At 44.6% G+C, this 22,442-nt stretch overlaps 1 protein-coding gene across 10 annotated transcripts in view; it reads right to left on the minus strand.

Moving 5' to 3' along the window:
* Positions 1–22,442, minus strand: part of AGAP1 (ArfGAP with GTPase domain, ankyrin repeat and PH domain 1) — a 579,218-nt gene that overhangs the window by 272,246 nt on the left and 284,530 nt on the right. For all 10 annotated transcript variants that reach the window (XM_040357546.1, XM_040357547.1, XM_040357545.1 and 7 more), the window contains one exon: positions 11,462–11,520. In XM_040357546.1, coding sequence (XP_040213480.1) covers positions 11,462–11,520 — 59 coding nt within the window. The remainder of the gene's footprint in view (positions 1–11,461; positions 11,521–22,442) is intronic.

Consider the following 22,442-nt stretch of genomic DNA (forward strand, 5'->3'; position numbering starts at 1 on the left):
ATTGCGGTCGGCGTAGAATATGTAAATCACTAGATACGCCTATTCAAGAAACGTACGCCCGGCCGACGCTGTACAGATACGCCGTTTACGTAACGCATTATCAGGCCTAAAGTTATTCCATCAAATAGCTGGAATAGTAATGTTAAGTATGGCTGTCGTTCCCGCGTCGAAATTCGAATATTTTAAGTCGTTTGCGCAAGTCGTCCGTGAATAGGGATTTACGTCATTTACGTCCACGTCGAAACCGATAGGCCCGTGCGGCGTACGTTGCCGCAATGCACACTGGGATATGTAGGCAGACGGCGAATGCGCCGTTACAAAAAAACGTCAAGAACGTCAGGTCAAACAAAATTAACATTGAACACGCCCCCTCAGCCTATTTTGAATTAGGCGCCCTTACGCCCGCCCACTTTAGGCTACGCCGCCGTAACTTAGCAGGCAAGTACTATGTGAATCATGTACTTGCCTCGCTAACTTACGGCGGTGTAGTGTAAACACAATACACTACGCCGACGCAAAGTTAGGGCGGGCTATGTGAATCTAGTCATTAGACTGCTGGCTGGAGGTGGAGAGTGAACACCAGCATATTCTTTAGCAACAAGTGGTGCTTTGGGGCCGTGAAAACAGTAAGTAAGCAGGGTTTTCCCATTTGTGACTTGTGTGTACTGAGCCGCTTTTAATTAGAAACATGCTTGCATGAGCATCTTGTATATTTTCATACTTCTAATATTGGGTTTAAAACCAAACATAGGTGTAAAAATTCCCTTTACTATTAACAGTCCTTTACTGAATATCCAAGAGCCTTCTCACCCCCGTTGAGGGGTAATTTAGTGTCACTAACTAAGAAGCATACAGTGCATGAGCACCAATCAATGGTCAAACAAGCAAAAGACTTTCAGATCACACTAAACAAACCTCTACAAGCACAAGTCCAATCCCTAAAAACACAAGAGGGTGACAGCCAGGAATCAAAGCCTGGGAGCGATAGAACAAAGGAAAACCAAAGTATGACAGTTCAAGCACAAAATTAATGTGAGGCACACGAGGCAAGAACAAGTTAGTTTGTTGTACACACGCATTTAAATACAGTGCCGAAACATGAGCAATACAAAAAAAAGAGATACCTACGTGGAAGGGTTTGTTTTTGAGGCTAGTGAACTTTAATGGTTCCATAACAATTAAGATACACACATAGAAAACAGATAACGTTTTATTCAATTGGACAGCAACAAGTTTAAAACATACACATTTAGGAGAAAAACTCTATCTAGGTATGCTAGTTGTAACTGAAGTAGATAATACCATTTCACCAAGTCTTAATTATGCGAATATGCGCGACAAGTTTTGCGGAAGTTCACCGCTTCTTCAGGAGCTTTTGTTTGCATAATATTGTCATTTTTAAAAGGAATAGAGATAGTGTATAGTACTATAGAATAGGAAAGAAAAATACATTAATCATAATAAATAGTGTATAACATCACAAAAAGTGACAACATAGTCAGAGTAATAGTGAGCACAATGTCCCTCAAAACACGTTGAGCATATCAGCATAATTAAAGCAGTGCTCCACCCTAAAGTGGAACTTCCGCTCATCGGATTCCTCCCCCCTCCGGTGCCACAATTGGCACCTTTCGGGGGAGGGGGGGCAGGATACCTGCCTTTGACAGGTATCCTTTCCCACTTCCGGGAGTCCGGCCGCGACACGGTAGTGACATCACCGCGGGGCTCCCTTCTCCCCTTGCCGCCAGGCTAATAGGAGAGAGGAGCCGGGCCTCGCGCATGCGTAGTAGGGTTCCTGGCGTGAAGCCAAAAGACTACACTGCCGGGTTCACTTACCCGCAATGGCGGTGGCAGTGTAGCCTTTCGGCTTCACGCCGGGAACCCTACTGCCGACATCGCTGGACTCCAGGACAGGCAAGTGTCCATTTATTAAAAGCGAGCAGTTGCAGTATGTGTAGCTGCTGGCTTTTAATTTTTTTTTTCCCCGGACCTCCTCTTTAAAACTTGGTGAACTGGTATTATCTACTTCAGTTACACCTAGCATACCTAGATAGACAGAGTTTTTCTCCTAAACTTGTTGATGTCCAATTCAATAAAACTTTATCCATTTTATACATTTGTATCTTTATTGTTAGTCCACTAGCCTCAAAAACAAATTCATACATAACAAGCAACTGGTGCTTTCATTTCGGTTTGGTTAAACTGCCATTTTTTTATTTTTTTAACTGTAAATCAGTGACATTTGGAGAAAAAAGTTAATCAGTCAGTTCCTGGAATTCTATGTGTTTTTTTTAGGAGGCTTGGCAGTGACTGGCCTTATTTAAATTATGCAGGAGGTCCATGCAACCTAATGTTATACATTGAGCGTGTGAGGACAGAGATATGGGGCCAACATTGCCGACTTGGTTTTAAAGGGTACATGCTTCAGGCCTATCATTGTGATCTGTGCTCCCCAAACTAGTAAGTCACTGATTTGGAAGAGGACGAGAGTCCTGAAGCTTACACCTTTAAGGCCCATACACACGATCAGAAAATTGTTTCTAAAAAATAACACTTTTGAAGCAATAGTATAATAATCTGATCGTTTGTACACAGCTTTCGTACAAAATGTTCCGAAGGGACAAACAGGAAACATTTTCAAGTACGATAGCAGATCATACAATTTTAGGTTAATCAGTACAGTTTTCGTCTGAAAATACAATACAAAAACATCGCTTCGGAATTTTTATTCTGTTGTATGAGAACAAAGATCCGTAACGTAAATTTTCCCATTTAAGTTACACTGCCTTAAAATTTCTACCTAAGTGCCCGATCCACAAAGCACTTACCTAGAAATTTTTGGCTGTGTAACTTAAATTCCGCCGGCGCAAGGCGTTCCTCTTTTCATGGGGGCGATTCCCATTTAAATTAGGCGCGCTCCCGCGCCGGCCGTACTGCGCATGCTCGTGACGTCATTTTCCCGACGTGCATAGCGCGAAATTACGTTACGCCGAGCTTTGTGGATCGCGACGGGTCAATAAAGTTGCGTCGGGAAAAAAAAAGATATGGCGGGAAAAAAAAAATTCAAAAAAAAAAAAAAAATCGCGTCGCTGGACAGAAGGGTCTGCTTTTACATGGTGTAAGCAGTTTACACTTTGTAAAAGCAGCCCTAATTTTGCGTTTGCAAACTAAAACTTACGGAGAAAAAACGAAGCCGAAAAGCTTTGTGGATCTCCGTAAGTGCCAATTTGCATACCCGAGGCGGCAGTGTAAGTCCCTTACACATGTCGGATCTTCTGCCTAACTATGGAAAACTGATTCTGTGGATCAGTTCCATAGTTATAAACTGGGATACGACGGTAGAACAGCAGTTACGCCGGCGTATCCCTTTTGAGGATCTGGCCCTTGGTACTTTAGTAGCCTCTTTATTTTCAATATGGAGATTAGCATGCAATTGTGTGTACGAGGCTTTAGTGTAAAAATATCAAGTCACATTTAAACCTGCATAATAGACGGTTATTGCACACATCTTTGTTTACAATACCCTATTTACTGCTTTTCTGCACTATGAGTATACTAATCTCTGGGCGCACAAGCGGTTTGTATGATGGTTACCAGTACTGTACCTTGGGCTTTATTACTTACTTGTGATATTTTGTATTTTATCCTTCTTCTTGTCTCTTACCGTTTTTGTGCCACTTTTCAATGTTATATACAAAAATTCTATACAAAAAAAGACTATCTGATTAAAAAATAAAAAATGCCTAAATTCAAAACTCTTTCTTTTATGTCCTTATTAATAGATTTCCCCCCTACTTCTATTACAGCCAGATATCATCCTTGATAAAGACCAAATTAGCTCGCTACCCACCACAACCCTATTTGAGACCGCTTTAGGCCCAGAGAGGGCAGATATCTATAGAAATACAACAAGTTTACCACACCTACCCAAAAAAAAAAACTATATACTACAATAGGAGCACAATATGCACAAATCTATAGACAGTCAGGACAAGAGGCTGCAAATAACTTGATGATTGATGAAATTGATAAGATGGTTTAAGTAAGAGCCTCTTAGTGTAAACAACAAAGAAGTAGTAGTACCATCATCCTAAAAGTCAGTTAGAATAGAATTAGGACTCCCACAGCGACAACTGCGGAGGTGGACCTGTTTAACTGTGTAAAATTGAAGTTAAAGTAGGGGAAGAGGGCCATAGGACCCAGTTGCAAAGTGACAGATATGCGACGAATGGTTACAAAAGCCGCACAGTGATACTGTGTGTAATGTAAATTCAGAGATAAGGTCTGATGCAGCCTGGTGTTCAACACGTGTTGGACACCAGGCCCTAGGACTCCCCTTTGCTCTATCCAGCAACAAGTTGCCTCCCATAAGTGAGACTGCATCAGACCTTATCTCTGAATTTACATTACACACAGTATCACTGTGCGGCTTTTGTAACCACTCATCGCATATCTGTCACGTTGCAACTGGGTCCTAGGGCCCTCTTCCCCTACTTTAACTTCAATTTTACCACCTGCGCCATTGTCCCCCTTGGTCACCGTGGGTGGCTTTTCCCACAGTCGGCTGCGACTTCCAAGCAATTTGGTGTATTCTCCATAGAATTCTCCTGACGAAGCAACTCAGTCGCGAAACTAGTCGAGATTCCATCTTGCGCGACCTCCTCTTTCACCGTGACTCTCCCTCTGGGGACTACTTTAGCCCGGTGATTTGTCTGGTTGGTCCCACAACATGTTCATTGTTTTGTATTATTGTTTTGATGTTTTTTATGACTATGTTTGTCTTTATGATACTATGTTAATAAATTGATATATATCTTTTAACTCCTACTACTTTCTGAGTTTACCTTTCTATACAGTATTGATATAGTCCTCTTGCCCCCCTCTCTCCTGGTCTTCTGGGTCCCCCTAAGTCTTAATTCTATTGATAAGATGGTGCATGGACCCCAGAAGAACATCTAAATAACATCCTTAGACCTCTCAACAGCATTTCAGGGGTTGTATTCGACAAAGCACCATGTGCCCTAATAGATGGAAATTCTGAATCAGAATCCACAATGTAATGCATCTCATAACTCAGGTTAAACTTATGCAAACTACTTTAAACTGCCTTATTTTTAAAATATGGAAAGGGAAATTTCTAAATACACTAAAGGACCTGTGTATATACTAGTGGCCAGAATTGCAATAGTAACAAATTGGAAAGTCTACATTATCTTTAGATTTTGCCAAATTTAAACGTACCTGTTTGGTCAACGACAAATATATTTCTACAAAATAAAATACCCAAACTGAATTTGATAAAATGTAGGTATAGTGGATGTGCTATTTATTGATGGACCTTTGAGAACCAGGAGGTCCGAGACCTTTCTTTTTTTACTTCTTTATCTTTTCTGTCTTCCACACAACTCTCTACTCATGGTGTTCCCTTGCACCTCTGAGGCCCCGTACACACGACAGAGGAACTCGACGTGCTTGGCACGTCGAGTTCCTCGTCTCGTTTTGGGATGAAGCCGCCGAGGAGCTCGGCGGGCCGCCTTCTCCTATAGAACAACGCGGCCAACGAGAAAATAGAGAACATGTTCTCTATTTTCTCGTCGAGCTCCTCGGCGGCTCCATCGAGCCAAAACTGTACAGACGACAGAGATTCTCGGCAGAATCCGGGTTTTGACCGAGTTTCTCGGCGAATTCTGCCGAGAATCTCTGTCGTGTGTACGAGGCCTGAGATGACTCCAGTCCAAACCTAGATGGGAATCGGAGGATACCCATCTTTTTTCGATACCTTATTAATAAATTGGAATGGTACACTTATTCACCCAATGATGAAAAAAAGATTATTATGGCATGTCAACTGGTGCGCATGTTTAAAGCATCCCCAAAAAACAGAAACACCGTCGGGAGCAATTCTGACTCTTATTATACTATGAGAAAATTGGAAGAAAAATTCCATGCAACGGCATGATTTTTCAATTTTCGTATAGTGTATACACAACTTTCGATATCCGATTCCAACTTTGCAAATAAAAATTTCCGAAGGGACAAATTATCCCATTTTTGCAAACAAAACAAATGCTTTTCGTTTAATGTGTGCCGTTTCCATACAAGAAAAAGACACGAAAGCCTGTGCATGATCAGAAAAAAAAAAAAAAAAAACGCGTCGTACGAAAATTATCGTACATTTTTTCCTTCCTAAGTTCCGACTTAATGTAAGGCATCGAGGGAAACCAGGCGATCGTTCGCCCGATTTTACTATAGTTTGTACTGGGCTCAGGAACTTCAACAGAGAACCTTAAAGGCTACAACTACACAGTGAGCTACTCATCAGAACGCGGCAGGCCTTGGTAACCCAATGAAAAGGACAGCAGTCCAGCTGCCCCAGCCCTCTATGGAGTCAGCTCTGACTTCTAGACTGTATGACTGGCTCAGAAATCCTGCAAAATTATGTCAGGCTTTCCAACTACAAGTCATGAAATAGCACAATAACCGCTGTGCAACAGTGAGAATATGTAATTATTTACAGATGTAACAAGGGAACGAACGTGTTGCAAAAAAGCCCACAGAAATGAAATTCAATAAACTTCTGGAAGGCGGACAAAATATTGTATTGAACAATTCAAACACACAGCAGCCTCTGACTTGGTTAGGAAATGTTCCTTCATTTAGGCTTCATTCACACTGGCACTCCTGCATTTAGCTCGTCTAAGTCACTGGGCCGTGTAAATAACATTTACGTCCCCCCAGATCAGTTTTTCCAGCAGCTTTTAGCCTCGGGAGCTTTACTGACTGTTGGCAGGGTGGATGGATGATGTGCTTATGCCATCCATCCACATATAAATGGCGGAGTCTCATGCATCGGGGGTAAAGCACAGTGTGCATTAGGTTCTAGATTTCCTTCTTTAAAGGGGTTGTAAAGGTAAAAAAAAATCCCTAAATAGCCTCCTTTACCTTAATGCAGTCCTCCTTCACTTACCTCATCCTTCCATTTTGCTTTTTAATTTCCTTATTTCTTCTGAGAAATCCTCACTTCCTGTTCTTGTGTCTGTAACTACACGCAGTAATGCAAGGCTTTTTCTCTGGTGTGGAGAAAGCCTCTTGAGGAGGGAGGGGGCGAGCAGGAGTGACAGGACACTCTCTACTTTGCAGATAGAGAAAGGAGCTGTGTGTTAGTGGGCGTCCTGACGCTCCTGCTCCCCCCCCCTCCCCCCTCAGGAGGCTTTCTCCACACCAGGGAGAAAGCCTTGCATTACTGTGTGTAGTTACAGACAGAAGAAATAAGGACATTTAAAAGCAAAATGGAAGGATGAGGTAAGTGAAGGAGGACTGCACTAAGGTAAAGGAAGCTATTTAGGGAATTAGTTTTTTACCTTTACAACCCCTTTAAAACAGCTTTAGCCCCCTTTGGATTTGCTAACCAGATCTTGGGACACACAGAATTCGATTTACTCCAAACTCTGATGGCACCCTAAACGAACAGAGTGAATAGATCCAAATCCTTACATACAATTTTAGGTGCTTAGAAATGTTCTCTAAACACCGATAAATGCAGGTATGACAGTGCAAGTGAGGCCTTGTACACACGACCGAACATGTCCGCTGAAACTGGTCCGCGGACATGTCCGACCGTGTGTAGGGCCTAGCGGACAGGTTTCCAGCGGACAAAAGTTTCTTAGCATGCTAAGAAACTTGTCCGCTGGAAACATGTCCGTCGGACATGTCCGATGGTTAGTACGACTCATCGGACATGTCCGCTGGTTATGACGTATAACCAGCGGCCCGAAATCCCGCGCATGCGTCAAATTGATTCGACGCATGCGTGGAAGCATTGAACTTGCGTGTTAGAGAACGTTGGTGTCTTATACGTCACCGCGTTCTCTGTCCGCGGGGATTTTGGTCTGATGGTGTGTACACACATCAGACCAAAAGCTCCCAGCAGACATGTCCGATGAAAACGGTCCGCGGACCGTTTTCATCGGACATGTCTGCTCGTGTGTACAGGGCCTCAGAATAATGACTAATGCCCCGTACACACGATCGGAATTTCCGATGGAAAAAGTCAGATGGATTATTTCCATCGGATTTTCCGATCGTGTGTAGCCCCATCAGAGTTTTGATACAGAACATGTTCTATTTTTTTCCGTTGGAATTCCGATGTGATTTGGCCGGGCAACAGCACGATCGTGTGCATGCGGCGTAACAGTTACAAGGTATAGTGAATAGATTTATCAACACACAAGGAAAGTCGTATCAGAACATCACTTTCAATGAAATGTCCACATCTAGGTTAACCTTAATGGAGTAGAAGGACAGCACAGATACACTTTTTTTCCTTACACAGGGAATGCAGCAGACACTATATACTATATGTCTACCTTTGGCTAAATATGTCTGATCATCACACATTTTGTAGGATAACACACGTCTATAAATGCCTTCACTGCTCCTACAACATGTAAATGCTGTCCACAAGATTTTGGAGTGTGTCTAAGAATTATTGCCCATCATAAATAGCATTTGAGAGATTCAGGTACTGATGCTGGGTGAAGAGATTGGCGTCCATCCCAAAGGTCTTCAGAAGGGTTGATGTAAGGGCTCTGTGCAAGCCTCTTGAGTTCCTTCACACAAATCAGTCAAACCATGTTTTTATAGACTGGGCTTTGCGCCAAGGGAGGTGGTGATGTTGGAACCCAAAGCAGTTTCCCCAAACTGTAGTCACAAGTTTGAAAGAATACAATTGTATTAACAGAACCCTTCACTGGTAACACTTGAACGCAATATTTGGAGGGGTGGCCATCTAGTGCAGGTAAGATGGTCAGGTGCCCACAAACCTTTGACCATACAAGTCAGGGGTGCTCAACCTTTTTAAGAGTGAGGGCCACTTAACCACTTGCCGCCGGCCACATAGCAAAATGACGGCAGAAAAGTGGTTGTGTTAGCCTGCGCAGCGTGGCGATCGGAGGCGCTGTGTGTTGGTCTGACACACTGCAACAACTCCAATCGTGGTATGAAGCCTCTAACAGAGGCTTCTTACCATGTGATCAGTTGTGACCAATCACAGCTGATCATAGTGTGAACCAGGAAATGCCGGTAAACAGCTTTCCTCGGTTCACGCCGACAGGGAGAGCCGACTGGTGGCTTTCCCTGTCAGAGGGGAGGTCTGTGCCGATAATAAGCACATCGATTATCAGCACAGACCCCATCAAAAGGTGCCCATCAGCTGCCAATCAGTGCCCATCACCTGCCAGCCTGTCCCCCTCTATAAACACCTCAGTGCACATAAAAGTGCCCACAACAGTGTCAATCCGCTGCTTTTTTGCACTTTGTCATAGAATTTTATTATATCCTGCTGATGTGATGCACTTTCTGAAAGTGCAGCAAAACTCCAGTATTCAGGAGTTTTTGTGCGCTTTCAGAAAGAACACCAAACCCGCAGGATATAATAGAAATCTATGGCTCAGTGCAACTTACCTGCAGGTGCACTGCACCCACAGATCAGTGTGAAAGCAGCCTCATATTTGTTAACCCTTTTATAGGTGCTAAAAAGGGCTTTAGCAAAACCATAGTGTATGCGTTGTTTAATACACTGGCCTTCTTTTCCTCTTACAACTTCTGCTGGCACCTCCAGACTGCTAGAAAGGTCCCAGGCAATGTGCCCTTGATATTACTCCACCTGGTACAGGAGGCGGCACTACAGAGGAAGCATCTGCTTATGTGGCTTCTGCACACTCCACGGCCACCTCTTTCCTTCGCTGCTGGCTCATGGCATCTGATGCTCTGGGATGGCAGGTCAGCAAGCCCAGATCGCCATCAATGGGTTGCTGACCCAGGGCATGCGCTTCCCTGGTTTGAGGTTGAGGACCACATTATAGGGCTTCACGGGCCACAGGTTGAGCTGCCCTGATATAAACTATGTGCAGGTGCGGAGATTATAACTTGTATGGACCAAAAAGTCATCTGTCAATTGAATTTATAAAGTCACTCATTACCAAAACGACTTTTTACCGTTGCTGGCGTGTGGCCTCCACTCAGGTACAATTCTCCATATTTTCTGGGAGTGCCCTACACTTGCCACTTTCTGGCAACCAGTGCTTAAAATCATACATAAGCTCACTGACATTTCACTGCAGGATGACCCGGCGGCAGTCCTGCTTAACCTCATCCCATTGTCAAGGAAACGATACCATAAATCCCTTCTCAAGCACCTCCTTAAACGGTCACTAAAGGATTTTTTTTTTTAGCTAAATAACTTCCTTTACCTTACTGCAGTCCTGGTTTCATGTCCTCATTGTTAATTTTTGCTTTGATGTTGCTGTAAATCCTCTCTGTTTTGGACACTTCCTGGTTGTCGGTTTCCTGATCACCACAGTACTGGGAGATTTCTCACTGTGGTGACTAATCAAGGAGGTGTGATTACTGTTTGTAAAACGAAACTGGATTGGTGCTGAGGGGGTTTTAGACAAAGCATCACTGCCCTTTATTGGCTCTTTGTCTCTGTACATCAAAGAACCAGAAACAACAGCAAAAACGAAACTAAACTGCAGGCACATTATATGATTGATTTTTATCTATTTTTAATCATTTTTAAAAGGAATCAGTTAACTATTATGCCTCTATACCCTGTAAACAGTCATTTCAGCAAAAAAAAAATTTTCCTTTAGTGACCCTTTAATGCTGCACGGGCTTGCATTCCGCCTTTGTGGAAACAGCAGTCTGCCCCAACGGTGGCCCAGTGGTTCACGAGAGTGAAGGACATAGGGCAGATGGAGGAGTTGACAGCGGCATTGCAGGATAAGTCTGAGGAACACAAGTCTAGATGGATACACTGGGACCTCTTCTGCTTCTCGGATGAATTCCTCCAATATACCTAGTTGAGATTATATTTTGGTAGCTTCCGCTGCCTGACTGATGCTGTGGATGCCTCCCTCTGGCTGGTGATCCCTCCATTCCTCCTCGCCCCCCCCCCCCCCCCCGCCTTGCTCTTTTCTCTTTCTTCCTCGCTCTCATTTCATTTAAGTATTTATTTATCTTGTATTTTTTTCTCTCTCTTCTTCTGTTCTCCCCCTTTTAAATTTTTCTCTAATAAATAATTGAAAATATGGTGTGTATATGATAGCATTTTTTACCCCATTTTAGACTTCCCTTTATGATGCGATGGATCTCCCTGGCAGTTAAGGGGTGTCCCCCCTCGGACGGGCTCGCTCTTGGTGGGGCCTGCCTGGGGTTTTTTTTCCCGGGGAGATAGGAATGTCTTGTATTTTTTTTCTCTTTCTTTCGTATATTACCTTCGATATTTGATGGACATTTTGTGATTCAGCACAGAGTATTGATAATACCTCACAAGTTTGACATTGATAGTTCTGTGAAGTTACCGCTTTATTGTATCTGTGACACATCTTTAAATAAAGAATTAAAAAAAAACAAAAAAAAAACAACTTTTAATGTACATGGCAGCATTCATGGTACTCACCACTTTGAGCTCTGGAACAGCTCGGCTTAGCGTCCATTCCTGACTATTTACAAAGGCATCTGAAAAAAATTGAATATTAACAAGCCATTAGATAAGCAGTTCACTGTTACATAAAAACAAAACTTTAAATTTCACATATAGCAAAAAGAAACAAGACCCTCGCTGCACACCATAGGTATAAAAGGCCCTGCAGCTCCAAGGAAGGAGGCATTTCACGCATTTGTCTTCCTTCTATTCTATGCCCTAGTTTTGCTCCCATTTTTTTCATTAGAAATACACCAAATCAGCGCCAGCCCCTTTGTGGTATGTATGAAAAAATGCAGTAATTCAAGAGCCTTGGGGTGCAGAGACATCAGAGAGATTCTTTAATCGAGAACATCAAGGTGAACTCTAAGTTATGCTGAATATTAAATACTAGACTATACAAGACCCCAGGCTCTGTTGTTGAACATTTAACCCCAAAAGTCCTATATTGGGGTGATGTTAATATTTAACAATATGTTAACACTTAATATTGTGAACAAATCAGAAGACTGAGGGATACACGTGTCTTGGCTCATAAAAGCAAATCAGATTAGTCATACTCATGACATGTTTGATTTGATGCTCCCCGTCTCATACTTGGTGCTCAGTGTGTCGTTTTATAGAAACCTAAACTGCCAGCGTGGCCTGCTGTGGGACCTCAGATGAGGACTCTGCCAGCAACATCTTGCATATTAGTTGTTGTATTTTTATACAGCGATGTGCAGATACAACTGGTACAACTGAAATGTGCTTCATCACCTAGTATGCTCAATGCCTGGTGGCATCCACTCGCTGAGGCCACTGCAGTACATGCCAAGACCTGGCATTGCATTCGTAGCTGAAGCATTTTTTTTTCTTTTTTTTTTAACCAACATTGGGAAACCTTTTGTCAGAAATAATTAAAGTTCATGAGATGCAATCGCTGTCTGGATAACCACATTATTAATAATTGTTACAGTTAGGCAGAGCACATTGCTGCCGCTCAGTGATCCTCAGGGAAAGTTGGATTTGGGCCAGATAATAAATATGATTTTATTATTATAGTGTCACGGAGGAAAGTCATGGGAAATACCAGGAGGCTCAGACCCAGGTAAGGAGTCTGTTCCCTATCCTTTTTATTTAAATGTCACAAAGCCCACATCATTAAAAAACAAATACATGGGGCCAGATTCAGGTAGCCCTGCGTAATATTGTGCGGGCGTAACGTATCTCCGATAAGTTACGCCGCCGAAAATGAGGGCGCAAGTTCCGTATTCAGAAAGAACTTGCGCCCTAAGTTACGGCGGCGTAACGTATGTGCTCCGGCGTAAGCCCACCCAATTCAAATTTGGATGATGTGGGCGTGTTTTATTCAAATTTAGTGTGACCCCACGTATTTGACGTTTATTAGGAAAGGGCGCATGCGCCGTTCGTAAAAGAATTCCAGTGTGCATGCTCGAAATTCCGCCGCAAATCATCAATGCTTTAGACGTGAACGTAACTTACGTACAGCCCTATTGGCGAACGACTTACGCAAACGACCTAAAAATTTAAAAATTTGACGCGGGAACGACGTCCATACTTAACCTTGCTTACGCCTCATAAGAGCAGGAGCAACCTTACGCCGAAAAAAGCGTAACGATACGACGGTGTAAGACACTTACGCCAGTCGGATCTTAGGGAAATCTATGCGTAACTGATTCTTTGAATCAGGCGCATAGATACGACGCCGCAACTCAGAGATACGACGGCGTATCAGGAGATACGCCGTCGTATCTCCTACCTAAATCCGGCCCATGCTGTTTACAGGCTGTTCACACTCAGTCACTATGAGATTCATTGTATTCTGCAAAAAAACTTGGTTGATCCTGCTGCTCTTTATCTCCACCTTCTGTTTATGTCCCCAATTCAGCTAGGGGTTTTGCAGCTGTGGCGGCAACTCTGCACATGCTCAGTTTTCAGTGAGTTTCTATGCTGAGCATTTCCTCCCTATAACATCTGAGCAGCCCATGTGATTACAGAATTACACATGTGGAGCGTATATACTCCGGTAAATGACAGCTCACTTTCTCCCTCCTCCCCACTAACCAGCTAAACACAATGGAGGAGGGATATTACATGTAGATTAATTGAGGCTTCACCTCCCTCTTATTTTAAGACACATGCTGGAGGGTTGTGACACAGCCTGTGACTAACAGAAATCCCCCCACACCATGTAATTGCCCAAAAATTATAAAATTTGTATTTCAAATATATATTTGTATGATCATTTAAAAACAGATTATTGATATTATTTATTTTTACTCTGTATTGCAAAGGCTGCTTTTTACTTATTTATTTTGAACACATGACCAGCGGCAGAGGGACTAGAAGCTCCTCTTGCTTATGTTTCCCTGCAGACAGGCTGGGAAAGATCTGGGTCATGTGACGGCTGTATTAGGAAAGAGGCATTTAATTTTTATTAACCGCTTCCCGCACGCATGCACATATACGTTGATGCAATGGCACTCCTGGGCAGAAGGACGTATATATACGTCCCCTTTAAGGAAGCACCATTGCGTGCGCGTGCATGTTGCGAGATCCATGAACCCGACCACAGGTCCCGCGGACTTGACCGACACGGGGATGCTACTGTAAACAAGTATCTCCCGCTCTGCCTAGTGACAATGACACTGATCTCCCCTCCGTGTAATCGGAGCGGAGATCAGTGTGATATTACACACAGCCCATCCCCCCTACAGTAGGAAAAAAATCACTAGGGCACACTAAGCCCCTACAGCGCCACCTAGTGGTTAACCTCTTCAGTGCCAGTGTCATTTTCACAGTAATCAGTGCATTTTTATAGCATTGTTCGCTGTAAAAATGACAATGGTCCCAAAAATGTGTCAAAAGTGTCCGCCATAATGTTGTAGTCACGATAAAAAAAATATGTAGACGAATACGTATCGGTCTAAACTGAGGAAAAAATATATATATAAATATTTATTATAGAAAAAAGTAAACAATATTGATTTGTTTTCAAAATTGGCGCTCTATTTTTGTTTATAGTGCAAAAAAAAAAAAACCACAGAGGTGAGTGAGTGAAAAACTTATATAGCGCAACACATGCGAACTGAATCGCCTCTGGGTGCTGTATCCATTCCCTGGGTGAAACCCTTTTGCCCTCAGAAGAGATGGGTTTTAATCTCTCTCCTGAAGGCCAAGTGGTCCAACTCCAATCGGATGGTGGTTGGTAGCGCGTTCCACAACCGAGGTCCCTGGACTGCAATTCTTCGATCTCCTTTGGACTTGTATCTGGCTTTGGGTATCTGGAGTAGGTTTTGATTGGTGGATCGCAGAATGCGATTGGGGTTGTGGGCTTTTTTTTTTTTGCATAGATATTGGGGGGCGTTTCCGTGAATACACTTATGCGTTAGGCAGAGTGCCTTGAAAGTGATTCTGTCTTTTACTGGCAACCAATGAAGGTGATCAAATACCACCAAAAGAAAGCTCTATTGGTGGGAAAAAAAGGACGTAACATTTTTTTGGAGCCACGTCGCAGGACCGTGCAATAGTCAGTTAAAGCGACGCAGTGCCGAATCACAAAAAGTGGCCCGGTCATTTTGCAACAAAATGGTCCAGGGGTTAAGTGGTTAATATAACTACAGTTCCATCATTCATATACAGAAATAAAAAAAGCCAAACAGCCTGGATACAAAAAATCCCCTTTTCCTTGGTCATTCCGTACACGCCCACTAGGGACAGCAAGCTTTGCCAGGACCCAAATCCACAGCTGGAGTAGCCATAGACTTCTATTTCCAAGCTGTCCAAAATCGCATCATAGCATCCTTCTTATTGGCTGCTAAGCCGTTTTCCCAATAACTAGCTCAGCAACAAACGCTAAACAAAACAACACTGCTTCTTACATCACATCACATCTGTACTGCAACCGATCAACAAAAACGAGATGAAATGCTTTAAGTTTATATAAGCGTGCTAGTATTAGTGACAATGGTTTTAGCACAAGCGCATATTGAAAAGAAAATCATTTTTGGGGTAGAAAATCGCGCTCCATCTGATGGATCATTCATTGTGTCTGGGTCAGGCTCGTGTTCAGCAAAGTCTAACCCAGATACGGATGCGATTTGATCTTTTCTGGAAAGCATACAAAGCATCCACTACAAGAACATCCTGGCTGTGCAATAGATACCGTCCAACACACGGCTCATCACCAGAAAATTCACAAAACCGCAAAATCCCAATCTTGTGAATTAAAACTTCACAAAGCAAAGGAAACTAAACAGTCCTGGGGGGGGGGGGTGTTAAAGCAAAGCAAGCTCTAATATAAGCTGCCAACAACAACTAGAACAGACACAGAAAACCCAAAACGTAGGAGGAAGCAACACATGGAGATAACACGGGGGACCAGACTACAGCAAAAAGGAAAGTCCTAAATGAAGATTTTCATACAGGACAGACCGTGGCGAGATATCGGCTTTATAACTCCAGCCAACAAATGAGTCCATCACAAGGGCAGCTCAGTCATCTTTTTGAATTTAACAGTTAAGTAGTTGAAGGTTCACCTGAGAGAATGAATGGGATTGCTACTTTTGGTTTATAACAAAAAAAAAAGACAGAAGCTGGTGGTCATTTAACTCAGCAGGAACTGGCCGAGATTCATTTGTGATGAACCATGTATGGGCAGGGTGAATGTACCCAACTTGAATGAACGAACAACCAGCCTGCCGCATTTTACATGCAATTATTGCTAGCGGCTGTTATAGCCACTAGCAATAATCGCTGTGTTCCCCAGGTGGGGACAGCGAACACACACTCCGGGAGAACACACTCCGAGAGGAGCTTCTCCCGGCACAACACACTCCAGGAGGAGCTTCTCCCGGCACAATACACTGCGGCACAACACACCGCGGGAGGAGATTCTCGCGGCACAACACACTGTGGCACAACACAATGCGGGAGGAGATTCTCGCGGCACAACACACTGCAGGAGGAGATTCTCTCGGCACAACACACTGTGGCACAACACACCCCGGGAGGAGATTCTCGTGGCACAACACACTGCGGGAGGAGATTCTTCCGGCACAACACACTGTGGCACAACACACCCCGGGAGGAGATTCTCGTGGCACAACACACTGCAGGAGGAGATTCTCGTGACACAACACACTGTGGCACAACACACTGCGGAAGGAGATTCTTGCGGCACAATACACTGTGGAACAACACACTTCGGGAGGAGATTCTCGCAGCACAACACACTGTGGCACAACACATTGCGGGAGGAGATTCTCGCGGCACAACACACTTCAGGAGGAGATTCTCTCGGCACAACACACTGTGGCACAACACACCCCGGGAGGAGATTCTCGTGGCACAACACACTGCGGGAGGAGATTCTTCCGGCACAACACACTCCGGCACAACACACTGCAGGAGGAGATTCTCGCGGCACAACACACTGTGGCACAACACACCCCGGGAGGAGATTCTCGTGGCACAACACACTGCGGGAGGAGATTCTTCCGGCACAACACACTCCGGCACAACACACTGCAGGAGGAGATTCTCGCGGCACAACACACTGTGGCACAACACACTGCGGAAGGAGATTCTTGCGGCACAACACACTGCAGGAGGAGATTCTCGCAGCACAACACACTGTGGCACAACACACTGCGGGAGAAGATTCTCCCGGCACAACACACTCCAGGAGGAGATTCTCGTGGCAAAACACACTGCGGGAGGAGATTCTCGTGGCACAACACACTGCGGCACAACACATTTCGGGAGGAGATTCTCGCATCACAACACACTGTGGCACAACACAATGCGGGAGGAGATTCTCGTGGCACAACACACTGCGGGAGGAGATTCTCGTGGCACAACACACTGCGGGAGGAGATTCTCATGGCACAACACACTGCGGGAGGAGATTCTAGTGGCAAAACACACCGCGGGAGGAGATTCTCGTGGCACAACACACTGCGGGAGGAGATTCTAGTGGCAAAACACACCGCGGGAGGAGATTCTCGTGGCACAACACACTGCGGGAGGAGATTCTCGTGGCACAACACACTGCGGGAGGAGATTCTCGTGGCACAACACACTGCGGGAGGAGATTCTCGTGGCACAACACACTGCGGGAGGAGATTCTCGTGGCACAACACACTGCGGGAGGAGATTCTCGTGGCACAACACACTGCGGGAGGAGATTCTCGTGGCACAACACACTGCAGGAGGAGATTCTCCCGGCACAAGACACTGCTGAAGGAGATTCTCGCGGCACAACACACTGTGGCACAACACACTCCGGGAGGAGATTCTCGTGGCACAACACACTGTGGCACAACACACTGCGGGAGGAGATTCTCGTGGCACAACACACTGCGGGAGGAGATTCTCGTGGCACAACACACTGCGGGAGGAGATTCTCGTGGCACAACACACTGCAGGAGGAGATTCTCCCGGCACAAGACACTGCTGAAGGAGATTCTCGCGGCACAACACACTCCGGGAGGAGATTCTCGTGGCACAACACACTGTGGCACAACACACTCCGGGAGGAGATTCTTGTGGCACAACACACTGCGGGAGGAGATTCTTGTGGCACAACACACTGCGGGAGGAGATTCTTGTGGCACAACACACTGCGGGAGGAGATTCTTGTGGCACAACACAATGGTTCAGTGGGAGAGATTTCCCCATCAAAGAAATTTGCTCTGTCTATGGCCAGCTTTTGTGGTCAATTCTCCTCCTTATGAAACTGCTGAGCCTGCTTAAACAAAAGAGTTGAGAATCTACACACAAAAATTGCGTCAATATAAAATTTATGGTGTGGAACTTCTTAATGTCATAACTAAATCAGACAGATCATCTTGCTTTTTATTCAGACTTTATTTTTTATATATATTTTTTGGTACGCACAAAATCTTTGGATTTCAAACCTGTATTTGAACTCACCCAGACCTGCATGTAGCCCACAAAGGCATTAGGACTTGCCAGCCCTTGTAAAACTAGAAGGGACTTAATTAGCTTTTATGAACCCCTGGCGCATCAAAGCAAAGCCACAAATCCCTGGATATAAAGCTTCCTCATCACCGATTGCAGCAAATACTGGTTTACCCCAAGAGACCAAAGAAAAAGACATCAGAAAAGTGAGATAATTCCAAAAGGGTCACCCAGAAGTAATTCAGTTCCTTATCGTCTTGTACACGGACATTGGTTGAAAAATAACTAAAAGCACACTCCAGGTTCTAGAATGGGTAGAGTGGGTAAAGCGCACTCCAGGTTCTAGAATGGGTAGAGTGGGTAAAGCGCACTCCAGGTTCTAGAATGGGTAGAGTGGGTAAAGCACACTCCAGGTTCTAGAATGGGTAGAGTGGGTAAAGCACGCTCCAGGTTCTAGAATGGGTAGAGTGGGTAAAGCACACTCCAGGTTCTAGAATGGGTAGAGTGGGTAAAGCACACTCCAGGTTCTAGAATGGGTAGAGTGGGTAAAGCACACTCCAGGTTCTAGAGTGGGTAAAGCACACTCCAGGTTCTAGAATGGGTAGAGTGGGTAAAGCACACTCCAGGTTCTAGAGTGGGTAAAGCACACTCCAGGTTCTAGAATGGGTAAAGCACACTCCAGGTTCTAGAATGGGTAAAGCACACTCCAGGTTCTAGAATGGGTAAAGCACACTCCAGGTTCTAGAATGGGTAGAGTGGGTAAAGCACACTCCAGGTTCTAGAATGGGTAGAGTGGGTAAAGCACACTCCAGGTTCTAGAATGGGTAGAGTGGGTAAAGCACACTCCAGGTTCTAGAATGGGTAGAGTGGGTAAAGCACGCTCCAGGTTCTAGAATGGGTAGAGTGGGTAAAGCACGCTCCAGGTTCTAGAATGGGTAGAGTGGGTAAAGCACGCTCCAGGTTCTAGAATGAGTAGAGTGGGTAAAGCACGCTCCAGGTTCTAGAATGGGTAGAGTGGGTAAAGCACGCTCCAGGTTCTAGAATGGGTAGAGTGGGTAAAGCACACTCCAGGTTCTAGAGTGGGTAAAGCACACTCCAGGTTCTAGAGTGGGTAAAGCACACTCCAGGTTCTAGAGTGGGTAGAGTGGGTAAAGCACACTCCAGGTTCTAGAGTGGGTAAAGCACACTCCAGGTTCTAGAGTGGGTAAAGCACACTCCAGGTTCTAGAATGGGTAGAGTGGGTAAAGCACACTCCAGGTTCTAGAATGGGTAGAGTGGGTAAAGCACACTCCAGGTTCTAGAATGGGTAGAGTGGGTAAAGCACACTCCAGGTTCTAGAATGGGTAGAGTGGGTAAAGCACACTCCAGGTTCTAGAATGGGTAGAGTGGGTAAAGCACACTCCAGGTTCTAGAATGGGTAGAGTGGGTAAAGCACACTCCAGGTTCTAGAATGGGTAGAGTGGGCAGAGTGGGTAGAGCACACCCCAGGTTCTAGAATGGGTAGAGTGGGTGTCTACCCAACATCAGCAAAGACAGAACTAAAATGAGACAATCTTCAGGAAAACAGGGGGGCTGATGGGAGGCAATCAGACAAAAGAAAGTGGAACAAAAACTTCCCTTTGATCCTTTTATAGCATCGTTGAGCAATATAAACATACACTAATTATCAAACATCAATGAGGTGTTTGACACACAGCACCACTCAAACCATCTGTGGGGGGAACACACAGATCCAGATTTCTGGGATTAAAATGTAAATACGGGATTGATTCCAGACATGTCGCTATGAGCAGAACAGAGAGAAATGCAAATCCCAAACAGAGAATAGAAATCAGCAGAATTCATCTGGGTTACCAACACAAAACAAAGGAGCCATGCAACGTTCCCATGTCTGCTACACACGTCGCTGTTATTGCCAATACAGAATCAGACTGGCTAATCAAAACTGCAGCAAAAAAAATTGAGGGATTTTCCTTACAGCAACAAATCGGCTTCAAGGTTTCATTTTCCCGACACGTCTACAGAAATTGCTTTCGGAAACTGACCTATATTTATTTTTATTAATTTTTAAGAATGAGTTACAAGGATTTCTGCAACATTATATATACACACAATACATAGAAGATTGATAAAAGGTCAGATTAAGGCCGGATTCACACTTGTGCGTTACATTGCGTTTTTGAGCTCCGGTTTCTTTGCCAAGTTCTCAGTTGTTCAACGGTTACTTTGCGTTTTAGCTGCGGATTTGCTGACCTAGGAGAGGGGAGGGAAGTCTCGCCGCTGTTATGAGTGGGAACTCCACGGCAAATTTTTTTATAAAAAAACGTCATGGGTTCCCCTCAAAATCCATACCAGATCTAAGGGCCAGGTATGCTCCTGTACAGGAACCCATACGCTGAAAAAATCCATACCAAACCCTTATCAGAGCACGCAGCCCGGCCGGTCAGGAAAGGGGGTGGGGACAAGAAAACCCCCCCCCTCCTGAACCGTACCAGGCCGCATGCCCTCAACATGGGGGGGCGGGGTGCTTTGGGGCACCCAGGTTTTTTTTTCGGAGTAGGGGTTCCTGTTAAAATCCATACCAGACCTAAGGGCCTGGTATGCTCCTGGAGGGGAACCCATGAAGTTTTTTTATTTAAAATTTGGTGTGGAGTTCCACCTCATGATCCCTGTTCAGAACACATGTGCGAATCAGATGCATGCCATAGAAGATAATGGGCCTGAAATCGCACCTCAATGCCTAGAAAACGCACACATTTTTTGGGCACTGCGCAGTGCGAATGCATCGCACATATGTGAACCAGCCTCATTAAAATCAATGTATTTTATAATGTTATGCAAATTGGATGCGGTTTGAGCCGCAACCAATTTGCATAGCTGTGAACGGGGCCTTAAAAAGGTTTATAAAACGCTGACTAGCCCTGCTAATAGTTTTACAGGTATTGTTAAAAAGCAAAACAACGAAAAGCGTATTTTTCCTGGAGAAGATGCCGTTTCAGGTCTAGATGTTGCCATAATGTTTGGGGGGTCTGCGGCCTTCTGAGATGCATGACATGTATCCCAGGAGGTTGGCAGGGGGACCCCCTGGCAGTATGGCAACATGTAATGTGTAAGACATGGAGTCAGATCCCTTTGTGCATGAGCTAAATCTGGTGCCACGTCATCGGGGCTGGCTGCAAGAACCAAGAAGAGACAGCTGCCTCCTAATGATGGAAAAAAGAAATATAGCGATGTGTACTGAAGGGAATTATTGTAACAACGATCGTCCGAAAAGTTACACGTGTATGGCCAGCTTAAAGGGGTTGTAAAGGTATATATATATATATTTTTTTTGAAATAACAAACATGTCATACTTACCTCCACTGTGCAGTTCGTTTTGCACAGAGTGGCCCCGATCATCGTCTTCTGGGGTCCCTCAGCGGCTGTCTCAGCTCCTCCCCGAAAAGAGCTAACCCCCTTCTTGGGAAGCTCTCTCCCAAACAAAATGAAGGTTTCCTAACTACCAGCAAGAATAAAGTCCTTACATTTAAAGCGCGCCTGTCATTTCACCATGTCCATCATGGCAGTGCCTGTTAGTGGGCAATAACTCACCTTCTCCCGCCACGTCCCTCACCTTGTTGTGTCACTGCCGCATCACCAGCCATCCCATTAAAGTGAATGGGACTGTTGGTGAGTCAACAGCGAGTCGGAGGAGGAGCTGCTGCAGGACAGAGATGACAATTGCTCTTTAAAAATTATTATTTAAAGCAAATCCACCCTGCCATGGAGCAATTGTAATTCTGCAAGTTTAGCAGGGACCTGGCCGAATCTCAGTGTGTGGCCGTCCTTATTCGATGGAAGATGAATGTTTGATTGACTTCTGTCACACAAACAAGTTGGAACACCTTTCTCGATCAGTGGCCTCAGCTACTGATCAGTGTACCCCAATAACATGGGGTCCTGCTTTCAGAATACAATATCACAGTGAGGGGGATTCCTCCATCTATCTCATTTGTGTGGATGGAGGAATCCATTTTTTTTTTGCCGCTG

The sequence above is a fragment of the Rana temporaria genome, chromosome 6 (genome assembly GCF_905171775.1).
Source record: "Rana temporaria chromosome 6, aRanTem1.1, whole genome shotgun sequence".
Lineage (NCBI taxonomy): Eukaryota > Metazoa > Chordata > Amphibia > Anura > Ranidae > Rana > Rana temporaria.